The sequence below is a fragment of the Chroicocephalus ridibundus genome, chromosome 3 (genome assembly GCF_963924245.1).
Source record: "Chroicocephalus ridibundus chromosome 3, bChrRid1.1, whole genome shotgun sequence".
Taxonomy (NCBI): domain Eukaryota; kingdom Metazoa; phylum Chordata; class Aves; order Charadriiformes; family Laridae; genus Chroicocephalus; species Chroicocephalus ridibundus.
The window spans coordinates 103,436,473-103,459,353 of NC_086286.1; the positions used below are offsets into that span (position 1 = coordinate 103,436,473).

General features: G+C 38.8%; 1 protein-coding gene across 1 annotated transcript in view; it reads right to left on the bottom strand.

Moving 5' to 3' along the window:
• AGPAT5 (1-acylglycerol-3-phosphate O-acyltransferase 5) overlaps positions 1-22,881 on the bottom strand; it is a 60,492-nt gene that overhangs the window by 15,302 nt on the left and 22,309 nt on the right. The window contains exons 4-6 of the mRNA XM_063330336.1: positions 20,624-20,713; positions 12,744-12,834; positions 3,094-3,255 (exon numbers count right to left, since the gene is read on the bottom strand). Coding sequence (XP_063186406.1) covers positions 3,094-3,255; positions 12,744-12,834; positions 20,624-20,713 — 343 coding nt within the window. The remainder of the gene's footprint in view (positions 1-3,093; positions 3,256-12,743; positions 12,835-20,623; positions 20,714-22,881) is intronic.

Here is a 22,881-nt window from a genome sequence, read left to right on the forward strand (position 1 = left end):
AAAATGCATAAATAGTGACAAAAAGTTCAACACATTTGAAAGGATATACTGTAAGAATTTGCCTGCTCTAAAAAGATACCATGTTATCAGGTGTGCCTGACATTCACTGTTCTTCTCAAAGCACTAATGCAGAAAGGATGGTGAGGGTCTCTTTTCCAGTTAGTAGTATACTACATTTTGGTTTAATCCTGTTGAGCAAGTCAACCTTATGATATTTATGCTTGCTGGACTGGAAAAAAAATATTAAAAAATAAATCCAATTTTGCCAAGAAAGGCTATTCACACTAAGAGTTCCATATGACAAAATTTAAAACGCAAGTCATTTTTTCTTCAGAATTTTTTTCCCATTTACAGTTTACTAGCACAGTTTCTCAGAGAAAGCGTGGTAGTACTACTCACAGTCGCTAAATCTTTCCTTTTAACCTGCTCTGGTTACTACTGGAGACAGTAGGCAAGAGCTGACCGTTTCCCTGGGTATGTACGGGTTTTTTCATAAGTGGCACAGGCTCTTCTGAGGAATTGCGATTTATAGAACTGAAAGTAAAATGCATTTCAAGAAACACATTATATCTGTGTGGAATTCAGATTTCATTCACATGGGAAATGTCATACTATGGGAAATACAGTCCTCAAGTAAAGTTGTGTTTATCAGAAGTTTGTTTTCCATGCAATAAATTTCAATCGGAGTTGCAAGATTGAAAAAGACATGTCAACCTTATCTTTTAAAAATTACCAGGATCGCACTGACATTTTATTCCGATGAGAATGAAAAACAAAATTCTCATTCAGCACTGACACAAATATGAAATGCTCATATGAAACGCACACATGAAAATGACACTCTACAACCGATTTTAGTACTGTCGAAGAGCAGTAATGCTAAAAAATCTCCAATGCATAACAACGTGTAATTCAATTCTTGTTGTATTATATTCCTGAACAGACCAATTGTTGGACTTCTGCATAACAAATGGTGAAATGATCCTGACCTCTTAGAACAGAAATTGTTTTTCTTCCACTTTGTGTCTGGAGGGCCTAAAAGAATGACAACTATGCTCTACACTGTAATTTTTAAAGTGTCCTTAATCTACATAATTTATATTATATGGAATACATGCGACTGCCACAACAGCGTGGAATGCCCTGGATGGCTATTTCATTTATCTGCTCTGTAATGGCTAACAACTGCTTGGCTGCGCTTCGTTCTGTGTTACTGCCTTTATGTTTAGCCAGCCCTAACGGTAAGGGTGGCTGAAAGATACGCCTGGGATTGCCTGCTGGGGAGTCTCCAAAAGGCTGCATGTGGAGTAGCCACCCCAAACCATCTGATTATCGCTTGATACCGGACACAAGAAACAGCCAACAGGGAAATTCAGTTTGTTGGACCCCTTTCCGTAATTATATCACGCTTCATGCAAACTGGAAGGTTCAATAGGTGAAGAGGTCTTATAAGGAATTTGAACATTTGCCATCTTATCATTAGGTAATGACATTTTAATAGTTTAATTAACCATCAGGCAATGAGAAGTCCAGCATGAGAATGCTTGAAACTGCCTAATTATTAAGTCACGAAACAAGATATGCTGCAGGGAAGGGGAAACAATCCTATTTATTTCGAAGGGGGTCTTGAAAAGGGTTGGGTGACAGGACAAGAGGGAGACTGCCAGTCTTCCAAATGAGTCTGTAAGAGGGTCATAAGGGATTAAAAAAACCCCCAAAACTAAATCACAAAAATCTGTAAAACCAAGTTCCAAAGAAAATTATAAATAAAAAATGTTAAATTACAAAAAGCACTTTTGCTATTTAGCCACAAAAAAATTCCTGTTGGGAACAAATTGTACGTAAAATAAAACCATCCTAACAAGTACGAGACAAGTGTTGAGTTAATACACAGTGTTAACAGCTTTTTTGCTCACCTATCCAGAAGAATTTTAAATATGGTGAAAATGTAAAAATAGACAATTCCAGAACTTTCAAGCAACTAGCACCTGCAAGGAGTTCATGTGAACTTCACACCAGCTCAAGGAGTTACACCCGATACTGAAGTGACATGGAAACAGCCACACTACAAACTATTTTTAGCAGAAGAAGGAACAAGTCCCGGTGACACAGTGACACTGGGCCAGCCGAGGAGCAGGGAGTTAGCTAAGAAGTTCTCTGCAGGTTCTTCGGCCCACACTGATCCCTTGCCCAAAAGTCTGAACAGCTCTGTGGAACTACTGTGGCTTTTTTATCCCCTTGGTATCAGTAATGCAAAATACTCAGAAGTACCACTTTGAGCCAACTAGCAACAGAAAGTTGTACACACATGTGGCTGTGGAACACATCAACTACAACTGGAAAGAAAGATGACGACTGTTCCTCCATCGACGGTGCAGGTAAATGAATGAATAAATAAATCCACCAGCAAGCACAATCAAAAACCAACCCCGGAAGCTTTCTGTCCCAGAGTTTTCCCCAACAGAAACCCCAGAACTTATTTATTTATTAGATTACTAGAGGAATGTGCAATGAATTTACTCCATTCCCTTAAGGTGTTGTAGGTGGTTTAAAATGCTACAGCAAGTAAAGCCCACTTGCATAAAATGCTGTTCAGTGTTTGTAAGGTTGCTGGGTATGTGTAGCAAGTTGAAAAACTGCCAGTAAAATACTATTACTACTTATTTTCCCTTTAAAATATATGCATGTCAGCAATTACATCACATGTACACGTATGTAGCACAGCAGAGGGAAAGAGAGAGCAAGCGAGGATTTACGATGATGCCAATCCCAGTGCTAGAAAAAACATGAAGGTAAATGGCACCGGCTGCCTATGGCCCCAAGTTCATTTTAACTCTAAAGAGCACTTGAATGCAGAATTTGAGCACAGAAATATTTTCTGCAGGGAATAAGGAAGGGAAGGAGAGGGCAGGAATGTCACAGGTAACTATTGTAAAGCCTCATCACTGACGAACAATGTCCTACCAAAGTGTGGTGAGACGGCTGAAGCGCTGCAGAGATTACCTTCAGAGCATTACAAAACAAAGCAGCTGAAGCTGGTTCTGTATATTAACAAGTATACGGCTGTAGCACGTCTAATATACATCAACTCACCTGTCATAGATGGTGCCAGTTTTCTTTGCCCTTTGTGGTCCACAGTACCTTCATAAGCTACAGTCACATCATACACAGCATCCAGATAGTCTTTCATTGTGTCAATGGCGACATGAGTTGCCTTCACGCGTGGCGTTAGCACATGCTTCAGTATAGCAAGTCCTAAAGGCGAAAAAAAAATAAAGTGTTTGAAAGTAAACTGGACTACATTCACAAAACGAATATCATGCCAAGGAACTTCAGCACCCTCACTCAAAATCCCCAAAGGTTTATTTTTAATCTCAATTCTCAGTTGAGAGAGAACGTGTGTGTGTGCACACTGCAAATGCTCTACTGAGCACATGCAGAAGATGAAGCAGAAATCCTAAAGCATATTGATGACAGAAAGGCTGCTCAACAAGAGTCATTAGATATGGTTAGTCTGAGGGTCCTCTCTTTGGGGAAGGATGGGGGAAAGCAGTGAGACTCAAGAGAGCTTCAGCCCACTGCAATGACTTGCTGCTACAGAAAATGGGACGTTCCGCTTTATCCTTGCAGTTGTTTCCCTTACAGTTCTTTTCTGCAGACTTGTTCCTGCTGCTAACCTTGTATCACTCTGGCACCGCCCCCCACCAGCTGATTCAACTCACCATCCCAGCAGAAAACTACGCAGGGAAGGGGAAAATATAGCACCAAGAACAGACAGCAAGGAGGAAAACTTCGTTGTTTCCCTGCAACCAACCTATTACAATTGACTTGGCAACTAACAAATCCATTGTCACAGACATCAACGGTTGTCCTTAACCATCCAGGCCAAGACACAGAGATTGGTATGACAAGAACACAAGAACATCAGGTTTAACAGCACTGTGCAAGTCTTAACAGTATTTCATATCCGTGTTTGCTTCAGCTGACCGCTTCCACCTAGAGCATACTTAAGAACATACAAATACACTGGGCTCGAAAGTATAAATCACACAATGTTTTGGGTTGGAGGGGACGTTAAAGATCATCTAGTTCCAACCCCCCCTGCCATGGGCAGGGACACCTCCCACTAGACCAGGCTGCTCAGAGCCCCATCCAGCCTGGCCTTGAACACTTCCAGGGATGGGGCATCCACAGTTTCCCTGGGCAACCTGTTCCAGTGTCTCACCACCCTCACAGTAAAGAATTTCTTCCTGATACCTAATTGAAACCTACCCTCTTCCAGTTTAAAACCATTACCCCTTGTCCTATCACTACATGCCCTTGTAAAAAGTCCCTCTCCAGCTTTCTTGTAGGCCCCCTTCAGGTACTGGAGGGCTGCTATAAGGTCTCCCCGGAGCCTTCTCTTCTCCAGGCTGAACAACCCCAGCTCTATCAGCCTGTCCTCATGGCAGAGGTGCTCCAGCCCTCTGATCATCTTCACAGCCCTTCTCTGGACCCACTCCAACAGGTCCATGTCCTTCTTGTGCTGAGGGCTCCAAAGCAGTGCTTTATTCTATTTCCAGCATTTCAACATACAATGACTTTCAAAATGAGAACAAACAAAAAACCCCTCAAACCTCTTCATGACCTGAACACAGCTCTCCTACGCTTGCTTGAAAGCGCTTCTAGGAAAAAATAGGGTATTATGCAAAAATTTTCACTGTTTTGCTATAAGATGTGTATCTTTCTCAAGAAGAAGTAGCAATTGCAATTATTCCTTTCTAGTCTTATTTTTCACTGGCTTCGTCTTCAGTCCATTTTTAAAGCACCATCCATAGGTGCTACTTGTTCCTGATAAAGCGGAAATTTTTCTAAACCAAAATATTGTGGTATTGCTTTTGCTATTTTTCTTGCAAAAGCAATTAAAAAGATAAAATATTATGTCCCGATTTTGTAGTGAACTTCTTTCTCTTGTTGGGCAAAGCATGATTTGATGTAAAATTATGAAAATATCCACTGAACACTGCAAGATAATGATAGATCTTAATGCTAGATAATGCTTTCTAAGCTGCTCTAACATTCTTATAATTGAAAATTTCAGTATAAATCATTATCCTAATTTCTTAATATTTGCTAAAAATCTCCTTGTCTGAACACAGAGATAAAAGGTTATTTACTAGCACTCCATCTGAAGTCATTGTTCTAAGCTTTACCGGCAGTAGCCATAGCTGTCTATGCAAAATGTTATATGGATCATGTAAATATTTTGAAGCATAACATGGTGGCAGTGTTTTCTTAGCTTGTGAACCGTTACATCAAACAGCTAATTATGTTATGTTTCCAAATGTTTACTCTGTAAATGAAGCACTGAACATTCTAGCGTTGTGTTAGCAACCATGCTAGCACGGACATTCCACTCAACACAACTCTCATTGATCCAAATTCCCAAACATATTCTAAAAACACTGTCATTCCTTTCCTGCCCAACTCATCTTCCCGTTAACCAAACTATTACTGTGGGGAAGAAAAAGGGAAAACAGGTTTCAGTGAGAACTGAATCCTGTAGACAAATTAATTTAGGTATCTAAGACTATTTGGTGCTGAGTTTTTTGAATCCATGACCAGTTTTGGTGATGGTCAGTGACAATCTGTGAAGTGCAATTATAGAATAAAACCCCTCTTATTCCATGTGCTACGAGTGAACTCTTGAAGGTTTAAGTACAAAATGAGTATGCATCTAATTAAAATTAATAAAGAAAGTCCATAATCCATTATTCAGAAACACCCCGGTGCATGACACACATGCAGCAACAACAGGAGTTCAGCACATCCTTTTAAAGAATCTGTTTTATAAAAACATTAACCACACATTCTTGCAATTACTTCATGATCTTTGCTAAAATCAACACAAGAGAATTTAAACCCAAGTAGTTACAGTATAGTTACCTTGGCAAGCTGCCTGCATCCAATTCACAAAACACACTGTGCTTAAACTGTTTTTAATGTTGTGCAATCCTAAGTTAGGGCTCTCTGTCAAAGTATTTGAGGTCATGAGATTTTATTTTAAATGCCAAAGAAAACGAACTAGATTTCTAATAATGTAATACTCTACCTTAAAGTGCTATAGCTTCACCCTTCTATATTAGCTAACTCTCAAATGATAAATAGACATTAAAAAAATTATGAAAATTTACGAAAATAATGAAAATAATGTGAAAATCTGAAGAAATACAGTGAGCAACGGTACTTCAAATATCTACTGTTTACTAGACTGTAGTAAGATGCAGAATTACTTCAGAAAGTCTGCAAGAAAACTGAACAAAATAAAATAAGGTTTTAGTTTGTACCAAGTCCCAAATCATTAACATCTACAGAATTAATTTTTCATCTAAAACCAAAAGAACAAAAAACACCAAACAAAACACCATGTATCTCACCTCTCAGGGTGAAGTTACATATATAATAGCTAAGTACAACTCTATGGGGAAGATCTCTCTTCCTCTTCCCTTCATCCAGGCCAAAAACTGTTCAGTGCAGGTAGGCTGCCTACATTTTCAGACTGGGACTCCATTAGTCTTATTTGTACCCCTGACACATGCACGCACCACATTTTTAAATGAAAACAATAAAAAACCAGCTCTAAATTAAGAATACCCTATATGTATTACATTGGCATTAACCACATCTGATCAACAGAAGTCATGTGCTCACTGAAAAGTGGATGTCAGAATTAGTTTGAGGGTTTTTCCCCCCTATAAAACCATGTTAACTGGACAGTAATATAAAAACTGAAAGAAGGGTGAAAAACAATTAATTGATTTCAATACCAATTAGATTTTTCTTCTTTATTTTTCCTTTTTTGTGTGTATTTGTGTGCAGGAGTGGTATTAGACGGAGAGCTTTGCAGTTAACCTGGGGGTCCCCAGTACTCACCCAACACTGAGTTCCCACCAGCCTTCTGGAATGCTCCCAGTGATTGAAGCCTTACTTATGGAAACCAGAGTCCAGAGTTAGACTTATAAAATGACATATGGTGGCAGAGCTCATCCACTGGTATGCTGGTAGTCCATCGACTTACATAAACAGGACTCAGCTGGTGACAGCATTTAAAAACTGCACGCTCTTGTAAAAAGTGCCTTCTGTTACCATGAACTAAAGTATATGAAATGCAAATAACCCCCTCAAGAAGAGTACGACTATCCCACAGCAAAGCATGGGAGACATCACACTTTGGTACGCTTTCTTCCGTGATGGTTATCTCCAGGAATACGAGGTACTTCTTGCTTTCCTCAACTTAATTTCCTGAGGATGACTTTCACCAACAGAAATCCTTTCTTCATCCTAATGGTACGTCTCTCAAACACTTCTCAATGTATCCTCCACACTCTTTTTAAAAATTACATTCTCCTTTCCACAGCTCACTGTGCACACTTACATCAAGCTTGCTTACATGAAAGTGTGTGGAAAATATATCACCAAAAGCTATTTTTGAGAGACGGTTCCAAATAACATTTCTGGATATTAAATACTTCAGATTGCTTTAAAATAAAATCTAAAGTCAATGCCAAGATCTAGAAGGGAAACATTTTCGATTAGCTCAGTTGAAATACCTCTTTTTCACATGATCTGTAAAAGCAATTTTGAGATAAGCATATCCTGCACGCACAAACATCTTAGGAGAAAGCATGATACTAGTCAAGATAAACTTAGCATTAAAAAACATTTATGTTTGCCACTTTTCTGCATAAAACCAAGGGAGATAATAAGTGAATACCTGAAATGTTTTCTTGATTAAATGACCTTTGTTAAAAATCAAACATTAACACAAAATTCCATAAATGGCTTTCACCAGGGAAGATTGTTTTGTCTTCATTCAGCAACAGCAAGCCAAGTTAAATTTAACAAGCTTCTTATCCCTTTCTCTTCGACTTTTCAGAGTTAGTAACATTAGGAGTAGGAGGGCTTTGGATTACTCCTATTTATTTTCAAATCTTTAGAATGCTATTTCTTAACATTTGGATAAAATTAATATTCCAGTAAGCCTAAGAAATTTGTGGTTGTTTAGAACATTACAGAGGTCTAGCTCCTAGAAAATTCTCAGGTATCTATACACATATATTTTGGTAACATATAAGTGGAACAAATTTTATACCAGAAGCTGGTACAAAAAATAATAATCATGCATTTTGCGGGTTTTATATTCCTTTATAGAAATTTTGTTCTACAGTCCAGTACCATTAAAAAGGCCCAGCCTTAGAAGATTTACAGTTTGAAATAAAAATTACCACTTCTAACATTATGACAAGATTAGAGTTAAATCCGTATGAAAATATGAGTGCCACCTACACATTATAATTCCCTGGATTCAGCAACTAAGCCCACTGACTAGTGTGGAAGAACCGCTGCACTTTTAGGATGACTAAGGTCATAGATCAGAGCCTAAAAGGCATCACCAATATGTAAGTCAACTGAAAGACTGCATCAGCTTTTGAAGATGGGAATCACATTAGCCAACTACTCCCTTACAATGGAAAACTAAAGCCGACTCTAAACTAAGATTACTGACTACATACTTAAATAGTGGAAGTTGGACAGCAAAAGCTCAGAGGACAAGGGGCAAAGCACATACCTTCACATTCTTAGGTTTTTTTAGAGAGAGACTAGAGGGAGGGAGAAGTATCTCCCTCTATCATCTGATTATGTGAATCTTACAAGATGTCCAATTAGAAACACGTTAGTCACCAACCATACTGAAACCTGGAGAAAAAGAGCGCCCTTCCTGGTAGCAATTGCTGGAATCACCTCATGCAGCCACCTACTTCCCATAAGGAGAGGACAACAAATAACATCTGGTTCAAATCCAGCCACATGGCACGTATTCGCATCAGCTTGGAAGTGGGGGGTTTTCATTTCCTCCAATAGAAACGTGAAAACCCGACAGAGGACATCATCTGATATTCTGGTAGCATTGCTTACGTGGTTTGCAGTGGCTGTGAATCCCCAGCAAATATTGCTATTTTGGACAACAAAGATAAATGCATGGTTAATTTTCTCAACTCCACAGAATTTAACTTGTTCCATGAATAACTCCTGCATTAATCCTATGATATAAAACCAAACAACTTAGTTTTAGAGAGGTAAATTTTGCTTTTGTTTTTAAACTTTGGGAAGCACGTTTTTCCTTCCCCGGTGCAATCAAACAAATGTATTTTGGTTTTGAAATGCTGCCTGTTCTATCTTGGGTAAAAATCTGACCTGATTGGAATTTTCTGTCACTTGTAAAATGTGTAGAATGAGTAATCTGCAGTTTCTGAAGGTACTAGCATTACCCTTAGATGGTAGCACTCTCAGTTTATCACCATAAAACCAGTACTCCTGGAAGGACACACCTTTCTGTATCTCACTGAATACAGCTACGGTGGACAGAACTTACAGCAGAGTTCAAATTAATTAGAATAGATTTTTGCTGTGTCAAATCCATCAGTGCTGAAGGCCAATATGCATGTCTCAGTCTCCAACACGAAAACCAGGAATATTAATGCCCAAATGTTATCTTTTTTACCTCTAGATGGTTTTGGCATTCTTCAGTTTTAATAAAAAAACCCAAAACCCTGGCAGTACATTCAACTTGAACTTGACAAGGTAGCTAATGACAAATTTGCAAGATCAGTTCATGGGTTTCATTTTTTACTCTACAATATCCTTTATTTCTTTCTAAAAATAGTAAAAAAAATACATGGCACTACTCCTTCCCTAGAAGTTTCTCTGCGCTTTTTAGCCTTCAGTCTCAACTCATTCATATCCAGCTCTACCCAGATCTATTGGATCTACCTTGTACGTTTGATTTTCCTGTGTTTCAGAGAAAGAAAATCCATCTGCTCTTGCTAGGAGTCAAGGTTTTGTGTAGAACCCAAGTCCTATGGCAGAACAAGCCGCAATATGAATTATTATCATTATTTTAAAAAGTTGCCTCTCTTTCAAGGGTGGCCTCAATCACCTTTAAATTCTTTTGCTGTTTGATATCCTTCCATCCCATTCACAGACAGATAAGATTTATTTATATATTCGTATCAACGAGGAACGACATAATAGTTGAAATCAACACTGTGAAAGTATGTCTTTGGGTGTCAACCTAAGGCGTTATTTTTTTTGTCCCCAAAATTCCTTTTTGCTGAACTGGTCCTAGGACAGATTGTAAAGAGGCAGTAACTGTGTCCAAAACTGGTGTTTACTTTAAAAGAACATCATGATATGAGATGCAGCTCATCAGCTGGTCACACTAAGACGAGGTAATTAAGTTCAGCCCAATAATTCTGCTTAAACCAAGGAACCTTCTGCAGAAGAGAATCCATCCCACGGAGAGTAAAAGTAAACACAAACCCCACAAACCCTTTTCTTACTTCCTCTCTGCAAAACTACTAAAACATATACACGCACGTATCTCAAAAACTGTATTTCAGACAGCATGATAAACATGAGTTATGCTCATGCCCTAGGAATAGCTTTGTTATCTTTGGGTACAATATACTGGTCCTAACATAAATTTGACATTTAATTCTTATTAATTAAACCACTTTTGCCAATATTACACTTGCACTATATTCTCAACATATAAATTGAGCAAAAACGTAAGGAAAAATCATTATAAAGCTTACATTTTAAGGTATAAAACACAGAAAAAAATTCCCCCGCATGTCTGTAAAGCCAACACTGAAGCACTGTGCTCTGTAACAAATATAGTAAGACAACAAGACCAACTTATCAGACTTCTCTATATCCCCACAAGGAACGAAATACAAATTTTAAACTAGAAGTTACGGGAAGTCCTCATTCCTCTGACTGCCGGCACTACTGGGCATTACTAACTTTCCTAAAACCATAGGAAATAAGAAGCTCCGAGGATCTTTTAGACAAGCATGCAATTGTGCGTTTTTAGTTCAGCTCAGCAGTGTCACATAGCAGCCCTCACACGCCTACAAACAGTGTGGCCAGCTCTCAGTCTACACGCCACTGACTAGTCAGGGCCCCCAGTGCTGCAGCCCCAGCACGCGGCCAGCAGCCAGCATCGTGGTGGCACTGGGGCTGCTGGGTGGAAGCCGCACACCGGGGCCAGCACTGCTGCACAGCGGCATGGTGGGACCCCGGGGAGTCATCGTCATCTCCCACCAGTGGCCATGCAGAGTTCCCTGTCCTTGCAGCTCCCTGATGTACCGGTATGTGCCTTGTGGCTCTTAGCCACCACAACAGTTTGGTACGCAGCTTTCCGTGTCAGCCATCCCTGCTTCTCAGCATGCTTGTACAAGGGATGCTCTAATTCAATTGGGTATTAATCCTTGCATGAACTTGCAGGGGAGCAATGTCTACAGACTACTTCCCATTCTCTTCATATAAACATTGAGGAGAGACCACCAATAAAAGAATTTAGCAATGGGGAAAAGCAGATCAAGAGGATCCTGCACTAGAATAGGAGATGCTTCCTGATAATAACTATTTGTCTTGAGGATTTTTAAAAGGAGTAACTCTTACAAAATAAAAGCAGATCAATATTGATGAGAAAAGCACTAGAAGAAACAAACAGGTGCTCTGAAAGCACAAGAGCAGTGTTTTACTGTTTTGCAGACTGTAGAGATATAATTAAGAGGTTTATTAAAATAATAATAATGACAACAAGAGCCCTTTCTTTTCCCTGAAAAAGGAGGAGAGAAAAAACCAAAACCATCAAACCGCCCCCTCTGAACTCTCAAAGAACTGCCAACCTAAATGAAACATTTGACTTTCATTTCTGACAGGAAACTAAAGCGATGAATAAATACATTATGACTTAAGCTCTCCTGCTCATACACGCAAACAAATTCCATTCTTCCCAAGGAGCAGAAGAAAAGCATATATCCTTTTGGACAGGAGCTAACAATACTTAATAGCTTGATGATATCAACAGTCTGATTCACAGACTTGTGAATTCATTTCAGTGTGTCACAGAAATGAATTTACCAGGCCTATTTGTTATTCTTTGTTTACCTTCAGAGCGAATTATTTCACTTTTGGTCAACAGGAAAAAACAAAACCAGGAAACACATTCACTGAACTGTTGGACTTCAAAGTCTACGTGTATTGTGCACATGATGTGAGAAAAATGAAAAAGCTTGGGACCCTTAGATTTTTTGCAAGCCTTTCCAATGACGGAGTAATTCCATCTGTGGTGATAGAGACAATGCCAACAATCAAAGTGACTACATACTGAAGTTCAGCCAAGGAAAGGTGAGACTGGAAAGTGAGAGAGGAACAAAACCAAAAAGCCACGGTAGTACCAACAGTAATTAAAAATGATGTGATGAAAGACTTTTTCTTTTAAGGCACAACAGTCTATGCAAAATATTCTTTGTATTGAGTAACAACTGTAATTGGAGTTATGTCAACTTAAATGGAACAGTGCCCTGATCCAATGTATGTAATTCTTATGTCCCTGAAGGAGCAAGAGAAGAATTGTCCATAAATACACAGATACAGATAGAAACTAAAGAGAACCTTCTTAAGAATCAATACTCTTGCACAATACGAAGTACATGAAATGTCTGTATATAAGCTACTCTCATCTTACTCCGTGGTAAGAAAAACACTGGCTTATGCTATTCTACCCCTTAAGTATCAATCAGGCAGGCTTAATGGTCCAGTTAAGGTGAGATCATCTTCATGTTATACAATAATTTTATATAACTTATGTTAACACCGTAACAAAAGAATGATTCAAAACTCTTTCTGCTTACCTTCCTTTTCAGCAAATGATTGACTATCTGCAATGACTTTTGGTATTTCTGGATTGTAACGAGTCCCCTCTGGAAAAATCACTAAATACATCTGTGGGATTAAAAAGAAACAAAACAGACAAGTTCTTATAATGAATGTTAAGCTGAGTCCTTTCACAGACATTATCATCACTTCACAGGTCCATATTGCATTTAGTCCCCGCCACTGATTACTGTAAGGATCCAAAGAAAATCAGAATACTTGAGCTAAAATTTCTTAGCTCTAAGAAACTTACTGTTTGGGGTTCAAAACAATTTTCTTTGAATGTACACCATAGAAAGTTGCCCAGGTGATTTAGGAAGGGAGATAGCAAGCGTCAACAGAAGTGAGCAAGTCAGGAGCGGCTGATATCAACAACAGTATCTGTTTTGTTAAGCGGGATAAGAGATTTTGAGAAGACAGTCAAATAATTAAAGGCCCCCAAGTAATATTCAACTCATAGCTTCTGCCCCTTGACATGTCACAGATGACCTATATTATAAATTTTTTGCTTTAATACTGATCTTGCATATAATCTTTCCTTATACTGAAATCTACATTTAATTCCATTTGTAATCAGAAATACTATTAATTGAAAATATGGTAGATTAACTATCTTATGTGCCTTTATGCATCTCATTGTATTAGATATTAAATATATTATGAACTTAAAACTGATAGTTTAGCATAATTTGAACTTTAAAATCACATTCCTTCAAGCATGCATGTCTGCAAAGTTACATTTCCCAAATAAACCCATTTGCTTGCCTACTCAGCAACAACCATCTACAAGTTCTCAAATCGTTACACAGGTAAAGGGTGCCTAAGTAGCTGCAGATCTGAATGTAAAATTATGTACCCAAACAGGGGTAGTCAAATTTGGTTAATTTTCCATTTGCTTTTGAAACAGGACAGACATTTCCACCTCTCTCCCTTTTTTGTGTGTGTGCCCTCCATAGAATCTCCTACATACAAAGCTGATGTAAAACATTACTTAAGAAGTGAAAATTTCATACTGGGGGCTCATCTGCAGAAGGAAAGGCTACTGCCACAAATGGCAACTAGCCTGGACTTGAATGTAAAATGACACATTGACAGTAAAATCATGCCTATTGTGCCTAGACTAACCAGTTTGTTATCTTTGCAGAAATGAGTCTCAAGAAATATTTGAAAGAAGAGAGACAGTGGATTTACACAACAGTGAAAGGAGGTCTATCAGGGAGTACCGGAAGACACTGACAAGTGGGAGCACACATCATGAAAAGATGCTAAGTAAAATAAAAGCTAAGAGAGATACAGGAATATAGCTGTGCTTCTGGCCCACAGAACATCACTGTGCTGGTATGTGCACTTAGCAGCTAGAGAAAAGGCTGAATGCAGAGTGACAGGACCCAGCAAGCGAACTCTGCAGAATCACCCCACAGCGAGGAAGGTTGAAAGATGCGCTAAAATGCACAGGAGGGAAGAAATCTAAGAACTGTGCTAACCAGCGAAGCCAGCAGGAGATCAAGAGAACTGAGTACACAGCCTAGAATCTGGCAGGGGAAAATGGAAAAAAAAAAATAAATATTAAGAATGGCAAAACCAGTGTTAGTAGAGTGGAGTAAAGAGAGCTAGAGGAAAGGCTTGCCATGGCTTGCTTGGGGAGGAGGAGAACTGGCAGACTGCAGAGGCAGGTTAAGTCCAAGAATGTGCAAGGACAGGCAGAAACCCAAGATGTGTACAGATTTGGTGGGGAAAGAACAAAAGAAAACGGGTTTAAGAGGCAAGGTGCTTACTTTTTTCTAACATGACAGTAGCATAAGCACAAGGACGAGTACAGGAATCCTTAGACCCAGCTGCAGTCCGCACCTTCCCATCACACATACATTTCATCTATGAAGTACACTGTTGAGATATTTAAGTGGCTAAGTAAAAGTTTTTAGAGTTAAATGGAAAGGGCATAATATTCAAATCGAGATGCATTTTTTTCATAAATGTGCTTTTATTCAAACCACTTAATTTGCATCCTTAAAATGGTACTCAAAGATGAGGTTACTTCTCCTCATTAAAGAATGAATGCTCAGCTCCAAAGGGTAATATAGGGGCTGTAACAGGTAATAACTGACAGAGCAAAGAAAGTGAAGCGCACAGAATAGGAAAATCACCCTTGGTACAGAGATCAGCATTTAAAAGCATGCAACAACACAACTGTTCTTCAAAGCAGATAATCAGCCACTAAAAGCTGATTGCACAACAGAGAAGAGTATCTACTTACTCCAGTCCTAGTGTGCAATACAAAGCAGAGGTTGAAATCGTATTTTAATTATTCTTGTAAACCTCTGAAACACAAGCAGCTAAACAGGTTTGTTGACCAGAACGTGAATATCTCTGAACTGAAAGCATACCAACAAGACAGAGAAGTGACCTTTGCTTTAAATTCAGCGTACATAAACCTAATACATAGTTCATTAGGTCTACTTTACCTGAGTGAAATTCATGAATGTAAACAGATGTCCTACTTATACGGACCTACAGTCCCGCACAAGACAAAGATATTCTGCCCATGCAATTCAGCCTACCAAACCTACTTGTATGACTGGCTTTTCTCTTCTCCCACCATGGGCAGCAGAAGCTAAATCCTTAAGCACTATTTCCAAAGATTATAAGAAGTACAAATCTCTAAGATTTTAATAACTAAATAAGCTCCCCTGAACTTGGATTAACAACTGTTGAGCTGTAGGAGCATTTTAAACTGCCTAGGAACACTAGCTGCAGCTAAGGCAATTTTTTTTATACGTAATTTTTCATTTAGGGCAATTAGCTACATAAAAGTTACGCACTTTATTGCGGCGACTGTAAAATACAGTGCTTACGTTTAAATTGACATAGAAAATTTTGCATTACCACAGCCCCTGATTCATTGATACACCAATTTTAACGCAAGCAGAGTAGGTCCCTGTGTTCAGTTACATGGTACTTCCATCCCTGTTTCTTTGTAATGGGTGGGTGTCAATACAGTTGCCATCTCTCATCAATTTGAAAGCTTCAAGTTGTGGATCGGGATTCATTTAGTAGAACTCTACTGATTCTTGTTGGACCCAGAAAACCAGAAAAGAGGCAGGGGTTACCCGCAGAGCCTCCAGTGTAACATCAGTGGACTTATCACAATCCACGAATGAAATGAATGGATGATGATAACTGTTTTCACCTGAAGAGCAACTCATTTCCCCAGTGTTGTCAAGGTCTCCCAGGCAAAAAGAAATCTCAATGGCACTGAGAGGGATGATGCTCACAGATGGGGAAGAAGGGCAGCCAAGGCAGACCTTGAGATCAATTAGAATGGCATAAAAGGAGCTGGTATGGGTGGAGCAGGGGAAAGGGGCACAAAGCAACACACGAGCCCCTGGAGTACAGAACAATGTCAGTCCAGACACCATACCCATACAGCAAGAAGAGGCGATAAAAAGAAAACCTGGCTGAAGACAGGGCTTTGGAGACTGTCCTGGAGGGAGCAGCTGCCACCATAGAAGAACATAGGGTGCCAAAAAGTGGTAACTTCTGACTAAAGATATCTTGCATTTACTGTGCTGTTCCCGAGTGGGTGACAAGGGGTGACAATTAAATATTTTTATTTACAAAGTTCAAAATTATATTAAACAATGCATTTGCTTAGTTTTAATGTTATTATTCTTATTGCATCCTAACAACTAGACAGATTCATATCTGAATCCATTTAAACCACTACCTTGAAGATATCCTTCTGGCGAATTGGATGAGAAACGTGAACACTCAGATCAATAACTGAAAAAGATATGGTATGAAAAAGCGTATCTGGTATAATTGAACAAAATACAAAAGGTGATATGAGGAAAGCAGGCAAGGACCTCCAGGATTTACAAAGAAGTTGTCAGGGATTTGCAAATTAGTAACTATATGACAAAATAATTACATTAAGCCTTATAGCAGTTGTATTAATGTACCTGTCCCCTCCAGGGTTTTACTGTTTGATTGGCACTGCTTCACATGACAAAGATTTATTCTGTGACTGAATGAATGACAAAACCAAAACACATAGTAACCAGATAAATATTGGCTGTAATAATAATATTGGCACATCTCAGAATGCAGATTTCCTACTCTCGATGCATGATAAAAAGAAATATTACATTTTCAGTTATCAAACTGAATAGTTTGCTGTTTGGAAGAGTTAACTTTCTTTATAAAACAAGCAGATTGAGTGTTGTGTGGATACGTTGTTACATTGAGAAATGTGTTTATCTTGTTATGGCTTACATTAAAATAACATTAACACAAAAGTGTCCTTCAAACTATGTGACAGTCTCTGCTCTCACAAGACATAAGATTGCCATTTGTTAACAATCAGCCAGGTTTTATGTAATTTTAAACAAAATCACATCGTTTCAACTGAGTTTTGCCAACAAAAGCCCCAACAACGAACCATGTGAGCGTATAGTTTGAGAAGCAAAATAATTTCCAGGGAGAAATAAGAAAATTCATTAGTTCAAGATCTCCGCTCAGAAAATACAGGTGCATTTCAGTCTAGCATCAGAGTTTTGCGCGTGTCTAAGATTTCTGTGCTGCACCTGGGAAGAGGGTGGACCAACTGCGAACAGCAGGACAGAACAAGGGTCTGTTGAAGGCTGGCAGGTGGGCAGAAGTTGTTAAGTCGTAAGAAGCTGTAAGACAAGGCGAGCAAGAAGCATCATGCAGTCCACTGTGCCTACACAAAATCAAGCATACCAGATCACTAATCCAGTTCTACTGTGAACGTAGGGGCCAAGAGGCAGGCTTATTCTTCCTGTCTGCGTTCCACCTCCGATTTACTTTTCATTAAAAAGAAAAAAAAACAACAACCAACCACATGACATGAGGCAGTAAAATAACTACAGGCCTTGCTACGCTGGTGAGAACAGAAGACCTGCCTTCCTACACGTCTTCAGTTTCTTAATAGGAACAGGGATGTCTCCAGACAGAATGAACAATTAATCACTTTGATTCTTTTGTTTAAACTGTATGTGGAGAGAAACTGTAAATAACAAAGTGACCCTTAACACGGATTCCCGTCCATCTCCTCTCTATTGGCATATAATTCTTTCCTGAGCAGCTGAAAGGCAAGCTTGTCTCTAAAACTACATGAAAGAAAGAACTCCACCATGTCCATGCAGAATGACCAAGCAACCACAGCTGCTCACTAAACTGAGGAAAAGCTCACCCTGAGCTGTAGCATCCAGTGCATAAATTTTAATAAAAATTCCAGACCAGTAAATTGATTATTTTCACATGAAGCTGATGAGTTCAGGGCGTACTTGCTTTACTGATTAAAATGTCTTCATTTTAAAAGCAGTATGGTTGCTTGTGCAACAGTAAGTTGCAGAACTGCAAAGTTTCTTCATAAATAATGCAGTAAAGACACAGGTTATCACGTTCTTCTCCCAGTAGTAATTGTAGGTTAAAAGGCATTTACAGCATCCACATTTAAATTCTCAGATAAAGTGGATGATAGAAACTTTAGTCTTGCCTCAAATGACAACTCAGTGGTCTGTGTCTTTTACCGCAGCAGACGCAAACATTTGTCTCAGTAAATAAGCTTTTGACAGCTTCAGTTTTGTAAAACTTAACTGTCATTCCCTACGTGGTTCAGTCTCATGGACTGAAAGAGATTTAAAACAGAATGCGTTTCTGCAGCAGTTTACACTGATTTCTCTTCTATACTGCTAACCTAGATAATATGACCAAAATGGCAACTGCCGGGTAATCATGTCCAGGGTCTGCGCCCATTTCCAACACCACCGAACTTCCAGATAGCCATATTAACACCAAAAAACAAACGTACCCAAGTGGTCCCAAATTCATTTGGCATTAGCTTAGGTAGGTTAGATATAGGTTTTCAATCCACACACAGCTGCGGAGGGAGAAGAAAGGTGATTCCAGAAAAAAAGCCTTCTGGATTTCTGTCATTTATTTATCATGCACAGACATCCACCATGGAAAGCAGAACCCACAGTGGATGTAGCTTTAAAGAAAAGCTTTATGCTTAAACCTCCCCTTACGTGCCGGTTGGGCTAAAACCACACACTAGCCTGTTCAGTCACTTTATAGCACTGGAGCAACACTGATCATCATTTGCAGGTTTCCAAAGAGATGCAGACTTAGATGAGTTTCTAGGTATACCTTCCTAAGATTGTATTTAAAAAAAAAAAAATCCACATTTTTATAAAGCACACTAATTTAATGCAGAGTTCAAATCAAGACTCTTACCACAATCAAAACCTTATTGTTACAACAAAACCCTGCATTTCTGAGTTTTTAGGCGGTGCAGAGGGAAGCCAGAAAGCCAGAATCAACCAGAAGCTGCCTCTTTGGCTAGCAAGAAATCCATGGGCCTATACAGGAAAACACTCTGCTAGGATATTTTATCCAGACTAACTAAAGCAAAGTTAACCAGCGCTCTGCAGGGGGAGCAATTGCTTAGGGGGATGACTACAAAAACGTTTCATGCATCCTGCAATTTGTCTTTGCTTATTCCATTACACTGCAAGTTTTACAGAAAGTAGAACCTTTGCCACTGACATACAGAAAAGAACTTGATGAAATTCAGCAACATTCTAGGACCCTCCCTGGTAACGTGGGTACAAGTTACCACTATTGAATATGTCCATCTTCTCCATGTGGACATCATTAGATTAGACACTGACTGGACAGGAAAAGTTTAGTTGTCGTAATGCATTTCTGGCCTTCGTAACTTATACCCTAAAAACTGGAAATAGATCCACTTTCTTATCTTAACTAAAAACAAAAAAAACCCCTGTTCATGCTAAATCTTAGTTCAAGACAAAATGAGTCTGAGCAGTCTTAAATAGTGACGCTTTACTCATTTAAGTCTCTCAGTAAGCTTAAGGCCAGTTTACTTTTTCAACACAGACAGGAGCACAAACATAAACACACTAACCCCCAAAAATAAAAAATAAGACAACTATTATGAAGGTCAAAACAACCTATGCATTCCTTTTACCCAAGCCTCAGATCATAAAAAGGTTTGCCACTTAGTATTTGGAGCGGCAAGTCCTAATCACATCATTTTAAACAAAAAGAAAGTGTAACTGTTCTATATCAAGGCTTGCTGAGTTGGCTTCCTTAAGTCTAGCCAAAAAGGCAGGAAACATTTTAATGCACAGCAAGTAATGGAAGTGTAGCACAGTGATTCTAACCACTGAGCCACAAACCATACAGGGAGTCATGAGAAAAGTCACTTGGCACTAACAATCATTCTTCAAATAGAAAATTATCAAGAGTTTGGGGGTTTTTTTGTTTTGTTTTTTTTCTCCTTCAGGCGTAGCAGACAAAGTTACTCAGTTCTAAGATGTCACTGCCATTAAAAATGATTGATCATTAGGATGACTAATTAAGATTTGGTAAGAATCATTCTTGACTTTCAGAAGATCAAACAACGGGTATTCTACAAAAATACCAGTCTCTGACTGTAGTCTTACTGCAGTAGTCAAAATGTTGTCTTTTGAAACACGGGGAACACTGACAGTGATTTCTCAAGGAAGGTGCTACAGATCATGTTCTACGATTTAGTCCAGACGCTCCCTGCCCTCTACGGACAGAATCACAAAATTCGTATCATTCATAAAGGACTAGTCAAATTTTTCTAAGTTTAATCAGAGGTATTACTCTAATCACAGAAAGTAACTGTAAAACTACAGAAAGAAAATAAAATTCCATGATTACCATCTTGTAGTTTGTAGATATCAGGCATGGCTCATGTCTCCAATAAGCCTTTGCCATTAAAAAATTCAAAGAAAGGAAAAGCGGGGTGGGGGAGTGGGGGGGGGTAAGGAAAGTATCATCTTACCGGAGTCTCAGCTTTCATCTGGGCCCGCAACTTCTCTCTCATTTCTTTTTCATTGAATTTGGCACTTCTTTTTACATAGACTCCTCCATGCTAACAGAAGGAAAAAAAAAAGTATTAAATATTTAAGTAGTTTAATGCAGAATAGTTGACAGAAGAACAAACAAGACGACAGTGACAAGTCACTTTTATGACTCACGCTGCAAATTGCCCATAAGACGTTTTCTCTTAGGATGAAAGCACCTGAAATTAATTTTACATTTGCATGTACTTAAGTTCACAAAATCTGTTTAAATAAAGATCAGATCTAAAATAAATAAATTAAAAAAAAAATCCTAAGACACCTGAAGTGTCTTGTTAAAGGTGTTAAATATTTAACTGCAAGATGGCATTGGAACCAGCCCCGGGATCTATCTATTCCTGACAACATTAACAAGCAGCTTAACTTATGTATCAAGGGAAAAATCACACAACTGAAGTTACTCACATACAAGTACTTATAGGTCAATGTTTTCAATTTTATCTGCCTGCTCTTAAATAGTAACTAATGCAAATACCGGAATTACAAGTATTTCACTTATACATACACAATTTATGAATAGCACAAAAGTAACTAGGCTAAGTCTTGAAAACTTCCGTGTAATTTATTAGAAAATTAAACTTTTAATAAAGAAGTTATATACCGAAATAATAATTGAATAAGTAAGACAAAATCTTCAGAAGGCAAAGGAATTTATAAAAGTATTTCTACTGAAAATCATTATAAAAAGTTAGACCATTTCCTGGAAAATTTTCATTTTATAAACCTGTTCCACACACTTTATCACAAAAACTTCAGTAAAACGACTATGTCAAAGTACACACATAGAAAGAGGGTTATAAAGAAATAAAATTTGCTTCATCATTTCCCTCCTCCATCACTTTGTTTTATCTACAGCATAGCTACAAGAGGATGCAAACAAACATGCACCAAAATGGACTACCGAGCCAATGAATTATGAAAAAAAATTTTAAAACAATAGCTTCCAAATAACAGAATTAAATTTTTGAGGTACATAGTTTTCATGGGTTTTCTAACTGATTCCCTAACTTGGTAATACTCTTTTCTGCCCACCCTAACTGTTGGCATTAGGATTTGTCAGATAATTTCTGTCTATTTACAATTTTACACACTCTTAACTAAAAGGTGACAGCAAGATTAAAACTACTAAGAGCTGAACCCAATTCAAATGTCTTATCTCAGGAAAAGAGACAGTACATTGTAGGAACAGGGGTGGTGGTGTGTGTGTGGGGAGCTATTATTTTATTTGCATGGCATGGACAGGAGTAAGGTTTGAGGGGTTAGGAGGAGGCAGGCAGTAGAGGTGGTTATGCAAAGTGCTTTTGGCCTTTGCTTTTCATGATGTGGAGAGGTGGCCGTGCAGCTGCTTAGCTAGTGGTACTTGACGTGACTTTTAAGTTGTTCTCCAAAAGCTGCAGCGAAAAGGAACAGAAAGTCAATGGTGCATTAACTCCATATTAAATATTCTGTCTTAACATTACTGTCTGTGGTTCCCTTGCCAGGAGAAGGAGCCAGCTGCAGCATTCAGCTGTGCTGCTGTGGCCGGCAGGGGACCAAAACCAAGAACAGAATCCACCGAGTCCACCGAGCTCGGCCCTTAGCAGGCTGGAACATCGTATCAGCACCATCCCACAAGCAGTTTACCACTCCTGGATAGATAATGGCATGAACAGAAAAACGTTCTGTCAGCTGTGCAGCAGAGAGCCACACGTTATCTACGCACACCACATGTAAGACCGTTTTTAAGATCTGCCACCATTAAAGGGAAGCAGAAGTCTTATTCTGTACAGTGACACTCACCACAACAACTGCTTTCAGGAAGGGTGTCAAACTCAGTTTGGTATGAGAAACAACGCATCTACTATACAAGACTTCTGTGTAATTGGTAACTCATCGTCCTGTGTGAGCTCAGCTAGATCAAGCTTTGATAAATGAGGGACGGCTGGAATCAAAGTCTTCACTCATTTATCAAATTACTAACCAGCTGCAGTAAACTGGGAAAATACTGAACCACCTTTTCCCTGTTTAATCTGTGAACTTGGACAAATCAAATTACTGATGTACAGTTTGCTTAGGGACAACACAACACCAAAGACAGGCTTGGTGTCCCCACCTCAGACTTTTTAATGCTCAGAAATAGATTTGCACTTCTCAAGTAAATACGAGTATATGGTCACTTAACGTAAGAACAGACAAACTA